This window comes from Neoarius graeffei, chromosome 12 (assembly GCF_027579695.1).
Source record: "Neoarius graeffei isolate fNeoGra1 chromosome 12, fNeoGra1.pri, whole genome shotgun sequence".
Lineage (NCBI taxonomy): Eukaryota > Metazoa > Chordata > Actinopteri > Siluriformes > Ariidae > Neoarius > Neoarius graeffei.
The window spans coordinates 78,397,199-78,418,154 of NC_083580.1; the positions used below are offsets into that span (position 1 = coordinate 78,397,199).

Here is a 20,956-nt window from a genome sequence, read left to right on the forward strand (position 1 = left end):
TTTTTCATTTTACACCACCAATTTACTTTAATTAATATTAATGAAAATAAGTGCTCCAACCCCTAGTAATTGTGTTTGTTGTTTTGTGAACAGAATAGGATGATACGGAGTGAACGAGTAACCAATGGATCCACACTATACACAAATATACTGTTATAATAATGTGTACATTGTTATTATATAATGTTAATACACAATGTAATTAATACACACATGTTGGAATTTACTCTCCTACCCTACAAAACATATATTCTGACCTTTTAATTGCATTAATATTTTGTTTTGGGCCTGAGATATGGGCAGATCTCCATTTGGCGGCCATTTTGGACGCCATCTTGAATTTCTCAGAGAGCACAAGGGGGATTTCCGGGGACTTTTAGTATGTTATTCCTAAAGGTATTCTGAACATATTCTGAAATTTTCAGCTTGTTACTAATTTGTTCCGGGTATAACCCTATTACTCCTGGGCTACCATCTGAAGCAGTGAACACATGCACACACTACAGCGCCCGGGGAGCAGTCAGGGGTTAGGTACCTTGCTCAAGGGCACTTCAGCCCAAGGCCGCACCACGTCAACCTAACTGCATGTCTTTGCACGCAGACACAGGGAGAACATGCAAACTCCACACAGAAAGGCCTTCACTGGGTTCAAACCCGGGGCCTTCTTGCTGTGAAACGACCGTGCTAACCACTACACCACCGTGCCGCTTTAAGTAAAAAGGAAAAAATTTCCATACGCTTTTGTTCTCACAAAAAAAATCATTAAAGTAGCTCTAAAAACAACCCTGCAAAATTCAAAAAGGCATTTTATTCACTGTATAATAAAAATTCAGAAAAAACATTACAAAGTCTTTCACATAGAATATTATTGTTAGAACACCTAAAATAGATTGTCATTTTACAGATCACCAGAATAATTCTCTTATTATCTTGCAATTTTTTTTTATCTATATGTTATTATAATAGGATGTATTTTAGATGTATTGTCATTGTTTATTTTTAGCAATAACTCTGTTGATGAAGTATGGACTACATGCGAGCGATAAGATCATTTATCAATGGAAAACATCCATCCATTATCCATAATCGCTTATCCTGTGCAGGGTCACGGGCAAGATGGAGCCTATCCCAGCTGACTATGGGCAAGAGGTGGGGTACACCCTGGACAAGTCGCCAGATCATCGCAGGGCTGACACATAGAGACAAACAACAATTCACACTCACATTCACACCTACGGTCAATTTAGAGACACCAGTTTTCCTAACCTGCATGTCTTTGCACTGTGGGGGAAACCGGAGCACCCAGAGGAAACCCATGCAGACTCCACACAGAAAGGCCCTCATTGGCCACTGGGCTCGAACCCAGAACCTTCTTGCTGTGAGGCAACAGTGCTAACCACTACATCATCATGCCGCCCTAAATGGAAAATATCAATTATCAAATATGATTTGATAGAAGGCTGTCAAATACCCAGAATAGCTTTGATGGATCAGTAATTAAATTTAGTTTCATTGTGTTGATATTTGACCAGTAAATGCAGATGGCCTCCTCTCAGTCTGAGCACTGGAGAAAAACAACAACTTTTGCAGGGGAAAACAGAGAAATCGGCAAAGTAACCAACAAGCTCGGGAAAGTCTTGGTTTTACAAACAAAAATAGCTCTGAATTCATATTTCAATTGTTTTACATCAATGTATTTGTATATTTTTAGCAACATTTCATTACATTGATTAAAATATACTAATATTGGCAAAACAGCCTGGACCTGTTATCAACAACTCTTACAAAGAACAAGAAAAAGGTTTATCTATCTATCTATCTATCTATGATCTCATCTCATCTCATTATCTCTAGCCGCTTTATCCTTCTACAGGGTCGCAGGCAAGCTGGAGCCTATCCCAGCTGACTACGGGCGAAAGGCGGGGTACACCCTGGACAAGTCGCCAGGTCATCACAGGGCTGACACATAGACAGACAACCATTCACACTCCCATTCACACCTACGCTCAATTTAGAGTCACCAGTTAACCTAACCTGCATGTCTTTGGACTGTGGGGGAAACCGGAGCACCCGGAGGAAACCCACGCGGACATGGGGAGAACATGCAAACTCCACACAGAAAGGCCCTCGCCGGCCCCGGGGCTCGAACCCAGGACCTTCTTGCTGTGAGGCGACAGCGCTAACCACTACACCACCGTGCCGCCCCTATCTATGATCATATGTGAAAAAATATATGTGTAAACACATAGACATATACACTAAATATAAAAAAGTAAAGAAACAATGAGACATAAAAAGGTGTTTTATGTTGACGTATTCCTACAATCTCGTAGTTTTTCCAAAAGAGTGCACTCTTTGTGATTGACTGACTGTTTTTACTGAACAAAGAACAAAGTCAGTTTCTGCTACAAACAAATTATAATAAAAATATGGGACTGTTTGAAACTGTGCAGAAAGAATTAGCCACAGATCATGTAAAATGTCTTTTGTTCAATTCTGCAATGACAAAAAGGACAAAGTACAGTATGCACAAGATGGAGATTACATGTGGAAGCCAACCGTGACGTTTTAATATTTTATACAACATATTACAATAATAAACATTAGTAATGTATGTCGTGTATTTCCACATTACTAGCGTTAACAAGAAAACAGCGCATGCGCGCGTTCCATCCCCTCAGGATTGTGAGTCACGTGACTTAAAAATGGCCGCCGCATTCTACCATACTACATAGTATGAAAGAAGTAGTACGCTGAAAATAGGAATTCTGCTTTTTTACGTACTATTTCGTATAGAAGTATTGTGAAAGCCAGTGTTTGGGCCTGAGTAGTAGTAGGGAAATGGGGCACTGTTGTAATAGCTGTTAGCTCTATATTACAGCTATTTGAAAGAAAGAAGCTAGTTAGCTAGCTAATATTAATTCACAACTTCATTTTAGTAATTTTTTTTAAAGAAAAGTCGACGAGATTGTGAAGTAAACGAGTTCGTGAGGTAATGTTTGGTTAGAGTTTGTCGGTGTAGCTTTTGAGATGTTTAGCAAGCTCGGTTCTAGCTAGTCTAGTTAGAAGTGAAAAATAGCTTGTTAGACGGTATAACGTGATGCCTCGGAGGAAACGAAGCACAGGTCAGAATGAAAGACGGAGAAAAATTCGTCGAAGAGAGAATAATAACGACGACGACGATGAAGAGGACAATAATAATAACAACAACGATAACACCACACTGGTCATCTCCGACTCTGAAAGTGATGAGGTGAATGTAAGTGTTAACTTGGCTTGAAAGTCTGTGATCATTTGTGGTTTGTTTAGTCGAATCTGACACTTGTGTGCTAATTTTTTTTTAAACACTGAGATGTAAATATTCACCACAAGGAAGAAGACTGTGTCATGAAAGTGACTCCAAGAGCAGCACGACGCCGAGAGAGAGAAAAGAGAGCACTTGTACAAGGTCACAACACTGCCATTTACACCTCCATCACACACCTGGTGTGCAGCATTTCAGGTTGTATAAAGGGTTTTATTTGTGCCATCAGACATGACTGAGGATGAGATGTTGGACCTGGCTTTGAGACTCAGTAAACAAGAAGCAAACAGTGCTAACCAGAGAGAGCAAGTGGAAGATGACAACGTGAGAAAAGCCATTGCAGAAAGTCTTCAGGTGAGATCATCTGTGTTAGATCAGGATCAGACTTCTTGAGACTCGCCATGTCAGATTATCAGGCGATCATCGGACCATGGGGCGGCAGGGTGGTGTAGTGGTTAGCACTGTTGCCTCACAGCAAGAAGGTCTGGGTTCGAGCAAGGGCCTTTCTGTGTGCATGTTCTCCGCGTGTCTGCGTGGGTTTCCTCCCGCAGTCCAAAGATATGCAGGTTAGGTTAGGTTAATTAGTAGTTCTAAATTGACCGATTGTTTGTGTCTCTATGTATGTGTCAGCCCTGTGATGAGCTGGCGACTTGTCCAGGGATAGGCTCCAGCTTGCCCCCTGCACGGGATAAGCGGTTACAGATAAAACAACCTAGGATCATGAATTTGTGCAGGTACAAAATCCACCTGAATATCTCATCTCATTATCTGTAGCCGCTTTATCCTGTTCTACAGGGTCGCAGGCAAGCTGGAGCCTGGACAAGTTGTCAGATCATCACAGGGCTGACACACACATACCCCTTTTCCACCAAAGCAGTTCCAGGGCTGATTCGGGGCCAGTGCTTAGTTTGGAACCGGGTTTTCTGTTTCCACTGACAAAGAACTGGCTCTGGGGCCAGAAAAACCGGTTCCAGGCTAGCACCAACTCTCTGCTGGGCCAGAGGCAAGAACCGCTTACGTCAGTGGGGGGCGGAGTTGTTAAGACCAACAACAATAACAAGACCGCGAAAGATCACCATTTTTAAGCGACGAGAAGCAGCAGCTGTACAAACGCGAAGTCATCCATTATTATTATTGGTGGTGTTGCTTCGATATTCGCGCCAAGGTTTATGCAAACGTAACGATGTAACTGACGTATACAGCGACGTAATGACGTGGCTTCCCTTAGCACCGCGAGCTATGGAAAAGCAAACTGGTTCTCAGCTGGCTCGCAAGTTGAACGAGTTGTGAACCAGCACCAGCGCTGGCCCCGAACCAGCCCTGGAACTGATTTGGTGGAAAAGGGGTAATAGACACAGACAATCATTCACACTCACATTCACACCTACGGTCAATTTAGAGTCACCAGTTAACCTAACCTGCATGTCTTTGGACTGTGGGGGAAACCGGAGCACCCGGAGGAAACCCACGCGGACACGGGGAGAACATGCAAACTCCGCACAGAAAGGCCCTCGCCGGCCACGGGGCTCGAACCCGGACCTTCTTGCTGGGAGGCGACAGCGCTAACCACTACACCACCGTGCCGCCCACCTGAATATTATAATAATAATAATAATATAGCACCATGAATGAGCCATCAAATTGTCATGTCCTGTATTTCATATCAATAAATCGCTGCATTGTCTTGTGACAGTGAAACCATCGCAGTTACGAATACATACTTATTCCTTTCTTTGACGCCGCATGTCATGCGCCAGAAACAACACCATGACATTTATTATGGTGAGATAAATGACGTCACTGGACAGCAGTGAACCAGTACGTTCATTTTACATCATTACCATGTAGTTACCATTCAATATCAAACTTGATACATCTGTCACGTCTGTGCACATTGGCGCGCACACAGTACCGTTAGGACTAATTCCCATATGCACCTGTTTGTGATTTGAGCTCAGTCACAGCGCAGACATTTATATAAGGACTCTGAGTAACAGATAGACTTTGCGAAAGCCTTGTATTTTGTATTGCTTTTCTGGTTTTGACCCTGTTTGTGTTTTTGGACTGTGAGTATTGTATTCCTTCTGATATCTGTACCTTGCTGCCTGTTTTTCGACTCTGCCTTCGTCGCCAGTTTGGATCTGTTTGCTAGCATGTTTTCTATAAAACTCTTCCTGTGATTACATCCGTCTGTCACCCTTACGTGACGGAAACTGTCAACTGTCCAACAAGCTAGCGGACTAATAAAACTTGCGATCGGGTTCCCTGTGGTGGTACGCGTTGATCGTTCGTATTCGTACGTACAGACGTCATACGGTCAAGCCATCAAAAATCACCTTGATGTATTCTCTTAAGTATGTGGCTCTGCTCTGTTAATAAGTTTGACCTTGACCAATCATGGTTCACGTCCTTTGTGTCATCAGAGAGGAGGGTCAAGGAATTGTCACTCATGGCTATCAAGGAACACGTCTCAGGAGTTGTCAAACTAGGCGAGAAAATTAAAAAAAAAAAAGGCTTTTTGTCGGGGTGTCATGGGACGTCCCAGATGCCACATTGCTGTTCTTCAATTATGTCGCACTACAAGTCCTGTTCGTCATTCCAGACGCTCATATTCAGACCCGGTGCTGGAAATTTGTTGGTCATGACAATATTGTGTCAAAACTGGGATGAATTTTTTTTTTTTTTGGTCATCTCATCCTGTATAATATGCAGCACAGCTCATTCGGTCTGTTTGTTCATGTCATTGAATTAGGATGCAGTGCTGCAGCACAGCAACCTATGGGCTCCCCTAGGGGAGCCCATAGGTTGCAGTGCAAAGCACTGCAACTATTGTTCTTCTACGTATTTCTTCTTCTTCTTCTTCTTCTTAATCTTATTCCTACGCAAATTTTGATTTCGATTAACTCAATAACCGTACGTCGCACACAGACAAACAATATATCAAAACGTGCGGCTCGATCGGACTCGCTATGCTATTACTTTTCTCTACAGAATACGATTTTTTCGCGACGTAGTCGCGAAAAAATCGTCCAAAAAACCCCCATTCATTTCTATGGAATTAATTGAAAAAAAAGCACTTTTTCAAACATCCACTGCTCTGGCATGCTTTCACCTAGAGACGTGATTCAAACTCTAAAACGTAGGAAAACTTCTCTTCTGTGGATCTGGCATTCAACTTTTCTGCTAGGTTCTACACTTTCGGATCAGTCCCGGCTCCAACGCCATGTGGGTTCTGGGAGAAAATCCGGCTTTTGTATGGGTGTCTATTGCGTTACACACCAGTGAAGGTCGTTAACTCAGAGTGGAGAGAGGTTGAAAATAAAGCTCAAACTTTCTCGCTTAAACTGTGTTTTCAGCCACAAATTTCACTCTACAGACATGATTTTCTCAAAAGTAGTAGGAAAACTTGTCCTGATTCACACAATGTGTCTACCTAAACGATAGGATTTACAGTTTTTGAATGACAAGCGTCAAACTGAGGACAGGGCAGCTGACAGGCTTCATTGACACCCATTATAAACGTGAGAGAAAAGTCACTCGTTTTTAAATCGCTCTAGTGTCGTTATTTTTAAGACTACAGACAAAAAAATACATCATTTTATTCAGGAGACCCTTCTAGCGCTCACTGTGAAATAATTTTGTGAATAGCTGCTTCCGTTGTCGAGTTATTTGTCATTGTTCGAGGCCTGCTCCTTCATAAAAATCAGTAGAAAAATCCAGCCCTTGTGTGTCTTAGCTCATTGACACGCATTATAAACGTGAGAGAAAAGTCACTCGTTTTTAAATCGCTCTAGTGTCGTTATTTTTAAGACTACAGACAAAAAAAATACATCATTTTATTCAGGAGACCCTTCTAGCACTCACTGTGAAAGAATTTTGTGAATTTCTTTTTATTGTGAAAAAAAAAAAAACAGCCTCGGTCGGCATGACACTTCACCTTAGCCGTCCACTTTATTAGGAACACTTCTGTTCGTACATACAAACACTCTTCTTAGAGTTTAGAGTTTATTTTATTTTTAAAAGGGACAGTGCACAAATTAAACATTATCCTTGTGGTAAGGACAGATGTCTGTCCCAGGTTATAGCAGTACATGCTAATTTCCGCCTGTAGTCACTTTGGTTATGCTCTTGAATAGCTCTTCTTCATGACGGCTGCTGTCTCAAGCACACACACAATCATTGCATTGAAACATCATTGCGGGTCACACATTCACGGCCGGCGAACATGCGTGACCGAATTGCTTCGCGCACTGCATCCTCTCACAATTTCCCCCGGGGAATTGTCCGGTCTAGTTGTATTTACTGTACAGCAGTATATGGGAGTTGTTTAGTATTTGTTGTATGTGCTCAGCTTTATATCGTCGTTTCTTCCTTTTCTATTCATGTGGTGTGACTTTATGGTTTGTCGTAGTTGTGCAAATGCTGTCGCATGTCGTGAACCCTTTTCTTGAATTGAACAGCACTGAAAAACAATTTGAGATTGCGATTTTAAAAGTTTTGGCACCCCATCAGAGATTGGATTGAAAAATATAAGTATGCTCCTTTGAAGTAAATGATTTCAAAATTTCTGTTTTGATCTTTGTGACTTTTATTGTGTGTAAAAGATCTTGAAAATCCCGTTCATCATCCTCCAGGTCAGCTGCTGTCAAACTTCAGAAACGAGCTCCAAGCGAGTCAGACCTGCGGCAAAGCCTCACCAGGACCGAGACACTGTGACAGCACACGTTCGGTGTAAGCTCTCCTTTCCAAGCAAGGACGGGAAGGACAGTGGGAGCGATGATGACGTTTCAGCCACACACACGAGTGCTTTGAAAGGTTCTGAGGAAGTCAGTCCACTACCACCGATGCCTGATCTGTCTCAGAGGACCTTGTCGCAACCTTCACCTCCAAGTCCAACCCTTACTTCTGTGCCTTCTGCTGCTTCTCAAGTTAGTTTCTCTGCGACACCGTGTCTGACCAGCATAGTGGCTCAGTAGAACCAGTGAGTTGACTGAATAGCTCTTAACGAGGTCTGCTTTCTCTTATTTAACAGGAATCCCACTCTTCACGCCTGGATAAACAGGAAATTAAAGTCCACTCTCCCGAGAGCGAGGGGTCACCAATCTTCGTCCGTCAGTGCAGCGTAAGACTGAACCAGAACTTTCTGAGCCCCAGAGGATCCTCAGGGAACACCTCTGTCGCCTTAACCAGTCCTGACCGGTCCCAAAACAGCCCCCCTCCTCCCAAAAGCCCTGTTTTTCCTATGACTGACTCTAAAAGATGCACTAAATTAACACGGGATAAATTTAGCGATTGCACTTCCCTCAGCAGCTTTACAGACCGCGTATGCAAACCTGAAGACACATTCCAAGAATCTTCAAGCCATAAAAGCCGAGGTTCCCTAAAACGCCTTGCACGCAGCAGGACAGCACAGCCATCATCATCACCCGTTTCAGGGCCTGAAGATGACAGACAGGTTTGTATTGGGGTTTCTTGAGGTGTTTGTAGTTATTAGAATGTTTGACTAATCCCTTGGGTTCAATTTTCAATAATGAAAAACCAGGAAGGTGTATAAATAATGTCTGGTCATAATGTGGTCTAATATGTTCTGTGATAAATAGCCAGAATATTGTTGGACACACAAGGAATAAAACATGCAGTCAGAGGTAAATAATCAACCTGAGGCTGGTGTGATGTGGCACTGCGCGAGGCAGAGCTACTGATGCCACCCAGAGGTCGATTATTTCCCATAACAATATGTCGGAATGTACTGTTATACCGCAGTAATTCGAAAACGTACCATTTAAAAAAGTTACATATCACACTTTTTAACCATTTATAGTTGCATTTAACATTATGGAACATTCAAGAGCATTGCATCTTGCACTCTTGCAGCTATAAACCATCGTTCCTTCATCAGCTTCTCTTTTTTTCTTCTTTATAAGTTAATAAGACAAACACACACACACAAAACCAGAGCTTGTCATATTACAAAGAAATCAAAACCTTCTCTGTCCTGAAGACTCCTGAACCATAAAACTTACTAACCATTCTGACTCCCTTCCGTAAATATTTCTCCTTCAACAGGAAAGCATCACGAGATCAACAATTACACGTTTTACCTTAACAAAACACTTTTGAAATTTGCTTGTCCGTGAGTGACTTTCATGAGTTACTACAGAAACTATAAGAAGAAGTGCATTAATAGAAACCTGATTCTACCAGTGTTCGATTTGCAGAGGTGGTTGCACAAGCAGCAAGGGAAGTTGTTAACCCCGGGTGGGGTGCTGGCCCTCTGCTTCCTGCTTTGGCGCGTTTCCTTCCCATTCTGAACGCAGGCGTTCCTCCTATAGGGCAGCACCTATTGCCGATTTGCAACCACGTGATCAAAATATGCAATGTCATGAGCGTCCGCCATGATGGTGGATATACAAAGCAACTAGGATAGCAGCCACTGAAAGCGTGTCTGTACACAATGCTGAATTTTCTCAGTATTACCATGGTTTGAACGGTCAAGCAAAGATTCGATACAAAGAGAAGATAGATGTGTGGTTTTGACCCATATTAAAAAAGTCAGATTTTTCTGAGGATAAGATGCTTTTATCGACCATTGAGCACCCAGATATCGCGTTCTGTATGGTTTCGCAGACTTCGTGGGTCGACAAATTTCAAATGAAGGCTTAAAGGTCATAGGCAACGGTTTTCAATTCATGCACATTTGAAACTTTGTTAAAAAAACCCTCTGTAATTTTCTTCTGGTCCCAAGAAGTATTGTTAATAAGTAATAGTTAAAATAAGTTAGTGCGGATCGCGGCAAATTTCTGTTCGGCGATTTTCGTGACCACTCGGCACGTGACGTCATTCAAGACAAATAAACCGCTTGAGTTGAGTCCACTTCCATTTACTTATATTGCCGTTCGGCTTGAGTGCAGACGTGCGTTCGGGAATTTCCAAAGAAAAAAACCCATGCTTTATCGTTGTGCAGTGAACTGTAACAACGGGACCGGCTCAGGAAGTAGTTTTTACTTTTTTCTGAGAGAGGAGAAGAGGTAGAGAGAGTGGATTGACTTTTTCGGGAAGAGGCGGAGCGAGAGGGTTGGCTTTTTCGGGAAGAGGAGAAGAGGCGGAGCGAGAGGGTTGGCTTTTTCGGGAAGAGGAGAGGCGGCGGAGCGAGAGGGTTGGCTTTTTCTGAAAAAGGAGAAAAGGTGGAGTGAGTGGGTTGGCTTTTTCCGCAAAAGGAGGAGAGGCGGAGCAAGAGGGTTGGCTTTTTCCGCAAAAGGAGGAGAGGCGGAGCAAGAGGGTTGGCTTTTTCCGAAAAAGGAGGAGAGGCGGAGCAAGAGGGTTGGCTTTTTCCGAAAAAGGAGGAGAGGCGGAGCAAGAGGGTTGGCTTTTTCCGAAAAAGGAGGAGAGGCGGAGCAAGAGGGTTGGCTTTTTCCGAAAAAGGAGAGGTGGCGTGAGTGGGTTGGCTTTTTCCGGAAAAGGAGAAGAGGCGGAGCGAGAGGGTTGGCTTTTTCCGAAAAAGAAGAGGTGGAGCGAGGGGGTTGGCTTTTTCCGAAAAAGAAGAGGCGGAGCGAAGGGGTTGGCTTTTTCCGAAAAAGGAGAAGAGGCGGAGCGAAGGGGTTGGCTTTTTCCAAAAGAGGAGAAGAGGTGGAGAGAGTGGATTGTGTACGTGAAACAAAATCAAGCAGTCAAAGAAGAAACTGAGCAGCAATGCTCAGTCAAAAAAGAGAAGATTGGAGGTAAACATTTTTACTTTTGCTTGCAATTGACAAGTCAAGAATCCTGAGGGATCCTGTACAATCATTGTGGAAATGAGACAAAGGGATATTTCCTCAGAGTTGGCTATAAATGGTATAATGCCGTGGATGGCAGGCTAATGTGGCCTACCGGCGCACTGTCCAGTAATCGTTCCCTATATCCACTAGGGAGGGCGGTTTAATTATTCTTCAGAAGGGCTCTTATTTAGTATTATGTCGAAAGTAAAGGCCTGGTCCCACTGGCCGATGGACACAAAACGTATGCAAAAAGGACACAGCGGACGAGCAAAATTTCGGGGGTGGCTCTATCCGTTTTCATCCGCTCCAGAAATGGACAAAATTGGCGAAAATTTGCGAAAACAGAACGGAAAAGAACGGACGTGGGTAGTATATAGCGGGGATGTTAAACGCATGTTCATAGGAAGCCAAGCGGATGGAAGTGGATGACAGCTCCGAAGGGGTTACCGGTGATAACTGAGAAGCGGACGCATAGCAGAAAGAGCGGATGCCTAGCGGATGAAGGGGATGCATCACGTACGCCTAACGGAAACAAAGGGGATGTTGCGCGGATGTATATCGGATGCAGACCGTTCACTGCGCATGTGGGGGGTATGAATTGCGCCTGCTCCGCAGATATACAGGGATGCAGCACGCACGTCATCAGCATAAAGCGGAAAGACGTGCTGCTGGCTACATCGAGAGATCCAGATGATTTTCTCCCCCTTTTTATACAAAATATCGATTGTCCGCTAGGTGTCCTTCTACAGTGGGGCAAAAAAGTATTTAGTCAGTCACCTGTTGTGCAAGTTCTCCCACTTAAAAAGATGAGAGAGGCCTGTAATTTTCATCATAGGTATACCTCAACTATGAGAGACAAAATGAGAAAAAAAAATCCAGAAAATCACATTGTCTGATTTTTAAAGAATTTATTTGCAAATTATGGTGGAAAATAAGTATTTGGTCAATAACAAAAGTTCATCTCAATACTTTGTTATATACCATTTGTTGGCAATGACAGAGGTCACATGTTTTCTGTAAGTCTTCACGAGGTTTTCACACACTGTTGCTGGTATTTTGGCCCATTCCTCCATGCAGATCTCCTCTAGAGCAGTGATGTTTTGGGGCGGTCGCTGGGCAACATGGACTTTCAACTCCCTCCAAAGATTTTCTATGGGGTTGAGATCTGCAGACTGGCTAGGCCACTCCAGGACCTTGAAATGCTTCTTACAAAGTCACTCCTTCGTTGCCCGGGCGGTGTGTTTGGGATCATTGTCATGCTGAAAGACTCAGCCACGTTTCATCTTCAATGCCCTTGCTGATGGAAGGAGGTTTTCAGTCAAAATCTCATGATACATGGCCCCATTCATTCTTTCCTTTACACGGATCAGTCGTCCTGGTCCCTTTGCAGAAAAACAGCCCCAAAGCATGATGTTTCCACCCCCATGCTTCACAGTAGGTATGGTGTTCTTTGGATGCAACTCAGCATTCTTTCTCCTCCAAACACGACAAGTTGAGTTTTTACCCAAAAAGTTCTATTTTGGTTTCATCTGACCATATGACATTCTCCCAATCCTCTTCTGGATCATCCAAATGCTCTCTGGCAAACTTCAGAAGGGCCTGGACATGTACTGGCTTAAGCAGGGGGACACGTCTGGCACTGCAGGATTTGAGTCCCTGGTGGCGTAGTGTGTTACTGATGGTAGCCTTTGTTACTTTGGTCCCAGCTCTCTGCAGGTCATTCACTAGGTCCCCCCGTGTGGTTCTAGGATTTTTGCTCACCGTTCTTGTGATCATTTTGACCCCACGGGGTGAGATCTTGTGTGGAGCCCCAGATCGAGGGAGATTATCAGTGGTCTTGTATGTCTTCCATTTTCTAATAATTGCCCCCACAGTTGATTTCTTCACGCCAAGCTGCTTACCTATTGCAGATTCAGTCTTCCCAGCCTGGTGCAGGTCTACAATTTTGTTTCTGGTGTCCTTTGACAGCTCTTTGGTCTTGGCCATAGTGGAGTTTGGAGTGTGACTGTTTTAGGTTGTGGACAGGTGTCTTTTATACTGATAACGAGTTCAAACAGGTGCCATTAATACAGGCAATGAGTGGAGGACAGAGGAGCCTCTTAAAGTTGTTGTTACAGGTCTGTGAGAGCCAGAAATCTTGCTTGTTTGTAGGTGACCAAATACTTATTTTACCGAGGAATTTACCAATTAATTCATTAAAAATCCTACAATGTGATTTCCTGGATTCTTTCCCCCCATTCTGTCTCTCATAGTTGAAGTGTACCTATGATGAAAATTACAGGCCTCTCTCATCTTTTTAAGTGGGAGAACTTGCACAATTGGTGGCTGACTAAATACATTTTTGCCCAACTGTACATACTCTAGACATACTCCAGACATCCTAAATATACGAGATACATCCCAGATATAAACGCTTTGTCCGTTTTGAATACTTTATATACGAGATGCATACGCTTACATCCTTTCTATTTCCGTGCTACTAACGATGAATAGACGTTTCATGTACCTTATCTTTCCTCCCTCTTTCCATTTTCAGCTGCAGTGGATGTGAGTTGCGAGGATGCCCAGAGGATGCAGAGAGGATACAGCAGACGTTTAACGGATGATAACGGACATAGAACGTTTGTTGCTCGTATATGTCGCGGATTTACATCGTACACGGCGGAAAGTTCATCCGTTCTAAAAGTTTTGTGCAGCTCAAAACTTTTTGCGCGGATGAAATCACAGTGGACGGATGCTCGATGGATAGAGCGTATGAAGCACGTATGCAATGAGTACACAACGGATGCATAGCGTTTTCCAACGGATGGCAAAGATTTTTTTACGTTTTACATCCTCTTTGCATCCGTAAGTGCAGTGGGACCGGGCCTTAAGAATTTATCATAACTACCAGGATAAATCGTTTGGGCGCGAGTCTTGTTGAGGTCCGGGGTCACCGTGATCAGAGTCAGCCGAGTCGCTGTCCGATTCCGAGGCCGCACGGTCAAACCAGTGAGCCACGTTCACCGATTGCTTCGCAACTGCCAGAGGTTCATACATATACGGGTTCACCTCTCGATATTAGATCTGGAGAGTTCCTACTTCAAAATCACTATCACTTTCAGACATTTTACACAAACTCTCACAAAGTCCGTACACGTGTGCTCGGTTCGCAGGTAAACACAGAACTGCTCCCAGTCTGTTTGGCTTGAATGACGTCATGACGACGCCCCCTGGTGGTGAAAGTGCGCATCAGTGAGATGTGAACAAACCTTCGGAGATTGGGCAAAACAGTATATTTTTACCGTTTTATTCAGTTTTAGGGTGCAAATTAGACACCAGGAAGATTGAATTCGCTTTTTGGGTCATTCTTCTCGACAACAAAGTTGATATTCTACGTTTCACCTCCGACCATTGCCTATGACCTTTAAGTCCATGGAAGCCTGAAACTTCTTTGTTTCTGGATGGGTGAATACCTTATTAATTAAACCAGTCAACGATAACAACGCAGTTGTACTTGCACGGGTAAGTTAGGGCTTCTTCTGCATTTAGTTTGCTTCTATATCAGAACGTGCCACAGTCATGAGTACTGTTGTGACTACAACCATATACAACACAAAGATATGGCAGAGCTAAAAGAACGCTTAAAGCAGTGGAAAAAATGACGAGTTGCGCACATGTGACTGTTTTGTATGGAATATCTTCACCAACATGGCCGACATCCGGGTTTCTATTTGGCTTTGACATCACTTGCAAGTCAAGGATGCTCGGTGCGCTTCGCCACGCAGGCCAGTCATCGGCGAGTCATTCCCAGGAGGAGTAATCAATGTTGAACCGGTTTCATAGTGTCCTTGCAGACATCCTTGAAATGTAGCTTGGGCCTTCCATGAGGATGTTGTGTGTTGGCAAGCTCGCCCAAAAGAAGTTGCTTTGGAATGCGAGTGTTGTCCATCCTGTCCACATGTCCAAGCCATCGCAGCCTTCTCTTGCTCATGATGGTGGCGATTGTCGTTTGCTCTGCCTTATGAAGAACTCTTGAGTTTGACACTCTGTCTTGCCAGCTGATGCCTAGAATCTCACGAAGGCAGCAGAAGTGGAAGGAGTTAAATGTTCTCTCCTGTTTTCCAAAGGTTGTGGTGGCTTTTTCCAAGTCTACAGTTAAGTTCTTCATCAAGGGAGAGCATGGATTACACAGATTAAGCAGAATTTGTGGACAATTTCATGAGGTTTTCCATCACGCTTTGCAGCCGTCAGGACTGTCCGAGAGATTCAAGAGTCCGTTGTCACTGCATCATACAGTACAGTGACTTTGAAGCACGCGCAGTCGGTGTATTCATACAAACACTTGGTATTAAGAGGAGGGAAAAAAAGTCAGATCTGTACAAGATAGATAAGTCAGTAAAAAAAAGGATAAACATGTCTTTTCAAGAGATGCTTAAAAAAAAAAAAAGAGTTCTATGTACCTAGGGTGTGACCTATGATACAGCGGGTTATTGCATAGTAATAAGTGAATGTTATGCTGTTATGGAATATTAATCAACAACTTCGGCGCAGTCAGATTCGATAATTTAACACTGCTGATGTTTAGCTAACCAGCCGTAGGGCAAAGAACTATTGCCATTGCACGGCGGCCGTCATCCATCTGTCCGCAATTTACAAAAATCGCTACTCCTCTGAGTTTTCAATAGATTTTGATCCTGCTTGGTTTTTTTTTTTGTTTGGAAGATATCAGTCTGCACAAAAGTTACTCCCTGGTTTTGTGATTTCTCATTATCAAGTTGCTAATTAGGCGAGGTAATGAACTTCCACAAAAATCGCTACTCGTCCGTGAGCTTTCAATGGATTTTGATTCTGGTTGTTTTGTTTGGAAGATCAAATCGTTCTAATTGTTGTCATGAGGAGCAACTTGGCTAATTATAAACAAGGCTGGTTTCTCGTGGTACGGCCGTGTGAGCTACTGCGTCACTGACGCTCTGGTTAATATAAGCAATGCCTGAAATTCATTTTGCGAACATAATCCAATTCTGTTCTGTGCGGAGGTATGCATGAAATTATGATTATTATTGATTGTTTTTGGAAAAATCACAATCAGTGTGTATCTTGGCATAGAATCTTTCATTTATTCATTCGGCGTATGACATTCATAGTTTTCTGACTTCTTAATATGTCGCTTTAAATCACAGGAAGGTGTCCAGCTTCAACAGGTAAAGGAGGAGTCGTCTCGGGGAGCCGGCTTACGCACTGTATCAGGTAGAGCGTTCTCTGTTCTGTGTGTGTGTGTGTGTGTGTGTGTGTGTGTGTGTGTGGTGGCTTCACCGTGGCTGCGAAACTGAGCAGTGTCCTGCAGCACATATGCACCACACAGAGTGACCGGTTCCTGCCGACAGGGCCTGCCAAGTTATTGGGCTTCCTGTGCGATGGTTCCATACAAACAATGATGCAACATGAGAATATTTTTTTTGAGATTTTCAAGCCTGGTTATTAAATCTGTTATTTTTCAACTTGGAAGTTGCAGACAGGGCACCGAACTCGGACGTGTCTTCACCTGCTGCCACCAAACCTTTGGATGAGTTCACCAGTCACATGGTCCTTCATTTGTCTGATGATGATGATGATGATGACGAAGAAAAGGTATTTCTTGTATTCGTGCGTAGGTTTTAAAATCACTTCATAAATATTCCACTTAAAGACAAAACAAACTGTAAGAAGGTGCATAATGTTTGGATTTTTGAAAAAAAACTTCTTATTTTATAGATTATTCCTCCAAGCCCAGTCTTCCCTCAGGACCGTGCGTCACACACAAGCCAACGAGAGCTCTCGCCAACGCAACCCTGCTTCTCCCCGCCTACAGCCGTCACCACACACGACTCATTTCAGACCAAATCCCCTTCCCATGCCGAGTCTGAGCAGCCAAAGGTTTCTAGAACGTCTTCTGACTCTAGACTCTCGCTGCCGGTGGAAAGGAAAGAGGAACGTCTTGTATCGTACTACTGGGGCATTCCGTTCTGCCCCAAGGGGCAAAGCCCGGATGATTATACCCGCGTCATCCTCGCCCAGCTGGAGGTGTACGAGAAGAGCCTGAAAGAGGCCCAACGACATCTACTGCACAAAGCTGAGTGGGGTCTTCCAGTGAGTCAGACCAGGTTTTACAGTATATCATGTGCTGCTAGTGAGAAACCTTGGATTCCTTCGGCTTTCTGATGTTTTCCTAAATTTCCTGTCTGAATTTAATGTACGTATATACAGGGAAGTGTATTGGTGCTGTTCTTTGTGTTTGTGCAGGTGTTCCCATGCCCGGTAGAGAGGCCACATGGCAGGAGACTGAAGCGACACCGAGCCCCTCAGCTTCTGGAGGAGGAGGAAGAGGAAGACAACGACAAGGGGAGAGACAAGGAAGAAAAAGAGAAAAAGAAAAAAGCAGACTGGAAGGAGAGGGAAGAGTCTCGGACTTGTTTGGAAGAAGGAGCGGAGAACGTTCAGCACGAAACGTACGTCGTCGTGTCCTCTCCTGAGACGCAGGAAGAGCTCGGGGTGTGTTTTGTTCACTCAGTTTTACTATTATTATTCAAAAAAAATACACTGTATACAGATCTCATAAAGCAGCATGCTAGCTTACTTAGGATATCACATGCTTCCTCTGTGACGCGTCAGACCTGCCAACTGTACGTCTTCAAACTGCGACATTGCAGGAGCGCTATCCGCCCTCTTCTGCATACATGATCTCACAGACATGTACAATTGTCTAGTGTTGTACTGATCAACAGGAAAGAGAGAGAGAGAGGGAGAGTGAGTGAGTGCGTGCCATCGCTTTCTTCCATTCAAAGATGATTGGGAATTGTGATCAGTGACGTGACTGCTGCATTCTAGAATACAGCGGACCGTAAAGGTGTCTCTGGAGACATCTTTGGAAATTGGACCAGAGTGTTAAATTGGGGTTCATATTTACTTGTGGTGTACTATATATTGCTTTTGGCCATTATATATTATGAATAGTATATATTTAAGTTATTCCACGAAATCGAGTCGTACATGAGCTGATAGCCGACGAGGCACGTAGCACCGAGTTGTCTATAATCCATGTACGACGAGATTGAGTGGAATAACTGTTGTATTCTATCCACATTCACTGGATTTTGGAAACGGAGCATTTTTATTTTTTGCAAATTCGATAAATAAAAACTATAGAAAATGTCTGACAATCATTTCCGCTTAAAGGAGAACTGAAGGCAAATTTATCAAAATTGTATTTATCTCATTTTATTAAATATAGGAATGCATTTCTAATCGCTATTTTGTCGCTGCTATAGCAAGTTATGAGTGTTTGAAATATGCTCTGTAATATATCAGTCCGTATGTCAAAGCAATGGCCGTAAACGAGATTCGTTGAGACCTGTGCGAGACATCGTAGGACGGAAGTAAAATCAAAATCAAAGTGACCGACATCTGCCAACGTTGTCAAAAGACGCGCGCGCCCTCTTTCGAATGCAGGATCCCGCGGGTCCTTAAAAAGTCTTAAATACAACTTTTGGTTTTCAAGGCCTAAAAACGTCTTATTGTTTGGAATGACTGGAATTTTCGAAAGGGAGGTATTATATTTAATATTGGACCGAACGAGTGAAATGTCTCCATCCGGTTTGGGGTATTTTTTTTTTTTTTTTTTTTTAACCGTAATTTTAAAAGTGACCAGCGTACCTTTTGGGGGCAGCATTGGTTCTGTGCGTTCTGTGCATTCCGTAGATCAAGAACTAACGTTAGGAGGCTACTGGAGGTGGTGTGGTGTGGTGGTTGTGAAGAGTGAGAGAAATGCAGGTAGCTTACATGGGCGCTAGAAAGCGTTGATAATTATGGGAAGATGTCTGTTTAACAACAAGTGGTTGGGGGATGACAAATACCCCCAAAATAAGGAGAAGAATCGTTTGCGATTAAAAAGCGCTGGATCGCACAAATGTGTTTAAAGACAATCGCAGCGCTGGGGACACGGCGGACTGGGAAACTGTTTTTTCACGGACACGAGGCGCGCGCGCGTTAGAGGTCAAGTGCTCCGGAGTGAAACGCAGGGGGGTTCACGCATGCGCACAAGAGTCAGGTGGAAAATGGGACTTATAGGACATAATAATAATGATTAGCATCTTTTTTTTACATAATTAACATTGTTTATTGTACTAAGTTTAATATAAATATATAAACAACCTTTATTTCAAAACTCAATTAAAAAGAACTACAGAAAATACAATAATTCTAAATATAGTACAATATAAATAATTTGTACAAAAAGTTTAGTTTTATTACCTATCGTCTACAACAGTGTTTTTAATAAGAATAATATTAACAACCACTAATAATTAGTAGTAGTAGAAATTATTATTGATTATTAATCATTACTTATGAATTAGTGATTAATAAGTACTTACTAGGGATTATTAAATGTTATAAAATTAAGTTATTAAAAATTATTACAAATAATTATTTAAAAAGTAGTAATTGGTAGAATACAAACATACTCATGGATTATAGATAATTTTTAAAAAAGTGAACATTGATATAACTGTACTACTACTACTACTAATAATAATAATAAACAATAATACTACTAGTAATACTTATTATTATTATTATTATTATTATTATTATCAGAACAATTGTTACATCAATGTTCACTATTAAAAACAAATTATCTATAATCCATGAATAATTGTTTGTATCACTACTACTACTACTACTACTACTACTACTAATAATAATAATAATAATTACTACTTTTTTAATAATAATTTTAACTAATCTTATAACTCAATTTTATAGCATTTTAATAATCACTACTTATTAATTATTAGTATAATTAAGTAGTAGTTAATAATTGCTACTTATTAATTATTAAATTGCATTTTGATAATCACTGCTTATTAATTAAGTAGTAATTAATAATACTGAATTATAATAATTGCTACTCAATTATTAATATAGCTAATAAGTAGTTATTATTAAAATGTTATAAAATTGAGAATTTTTTAAAAATTATTATTAAAAAAGTGGTTTATTATTATTATTATTATTAGTAGTAGTAGTAATACAAACAGTTATTCATGGATTATAGATAATTAATGATTATTTTTGAATAATGAACATTGATATAACAATTGCACTGATGATGATTAGTTTAGTTATTACAGCACATTGATTAATATTGATAATGGTTATGAAAGGTGACAGTTGTTTTTCTGTGTTTAATGTAACGCTCTGATGATTGTATGGCTGCATAAACAGGTTTACGCTGTTACCTGCTATAATGCAGAAGATACTCGAGAACTTCCTCAGCCAGCTGTATACTGTACCACACTCAGACTGAGTTTGCTGTCGGACACAAAATCACACATCAAAGATAATCTTTGGGAATTGAAATAATGCCGGCTAAGGTTGTTCAGCTGGTTCTACTTGCCGTTTATTGTTTTCGTTTTTGAAATGATTCATGGTGTTTTCTCCAGTAAACTCCAGTCTTCTCCTTGCTGCTACAGTAGTTCTGCAGGCCCAGAACACACGACTTTGCTTCAGCTGTTTGCGTGTCTAACAGTTGCCATTGATGCACCCTGTTGTTCACCAATTGTGTGCATTCTTCTTAAAGTTAGTAAAAAAAAAACTATTGCAGAAAACAGTTTTAAGTTGTCGTATTTATCATTTTCTTTGCCATGGTACAGTCTTAATTTTTCCATTTAGAGGTCTTGAAAAGGTCTTAAAAGTCTTTAAATTTGTACTTGAAAAATGTGCAGATACCCTGGAGTGCTGATGTAATCAAGTCGGAAGTTTTGTTTGTTTTGATAGCAATCAGGAAAGTTTGAAAAAAGTAGGCAGTAATCGTCATTTAAACTCGTTTTTGTGCAATATTTCGTTTGGAAAACAGTTTTCAAAATGGTGGCGCTGACAC

At 42.0% G+C, this 20,956-nt stretch overlaps 1 protein-coding gene and 1 non-coding gene across 6 annotated transcripts in view; both read left to right on the forward strand.

Moving 5' to 3' along the window:
• Positions 1-2,816: 2,816 nt before the first annotated feature.
• Positions 2,817-20,956, forward strand: part of uimc1 (ubiquitin interaction motif containing 1) — a 42,141-nt gene continuing 24,001 nt past the window's right edge. For 4 of the 5 annotated variants that reach the window (XM_060936483.1, XM_060936484.1, XM_060936486.1 and 1 more), the window contains exons 1-9: positions 2,817-3,259; positions 3,373-3,448; positions 3,534-3,658; positions 7,939-8,232; positions 8,337-8,759; positions 16,221-16,287; positions 16,547-16,668; positions 16,792-17,166; positions 17,320-17,568. In XM_060936483.1, the coding sequence (XP_060792466.1) occupies positions 3,101-3,259; positions 3,373-3,448; positions 3,534-3,658; positions 7,939-8,232; positions 8,337-8,759; positions 16,221-16,287; positions 16,547-16,668; positions 16,792-17,166; positions 17,320-17,568 (1,890 nt within the window). In that variant the 5' untranslated portion in view covers positions 2,817-3,100. The remainder of the gene's footprint in view (positions 3,260-3,372; positions 3,449-3,533; positions 3,659-7,938; positions 8,233-8,336; positions 8,760-16,220; positions 16,288-16,546; positions 16,669-16,791; positions 17,167-17,319; positions 17,569-20,956) is intronic. The other variant, XM_060936485.1, reaches the window with a different exon arrangement.
• Positions 16,341-16,469, forward strand: LOC132895811 (small Cajal body-specific RNA 14). The gene has a single exon (XR_009655846.1). It is a non-coding gene; the product is annotated as a small Cajal body-specific RNA 14 (non-coding RNA).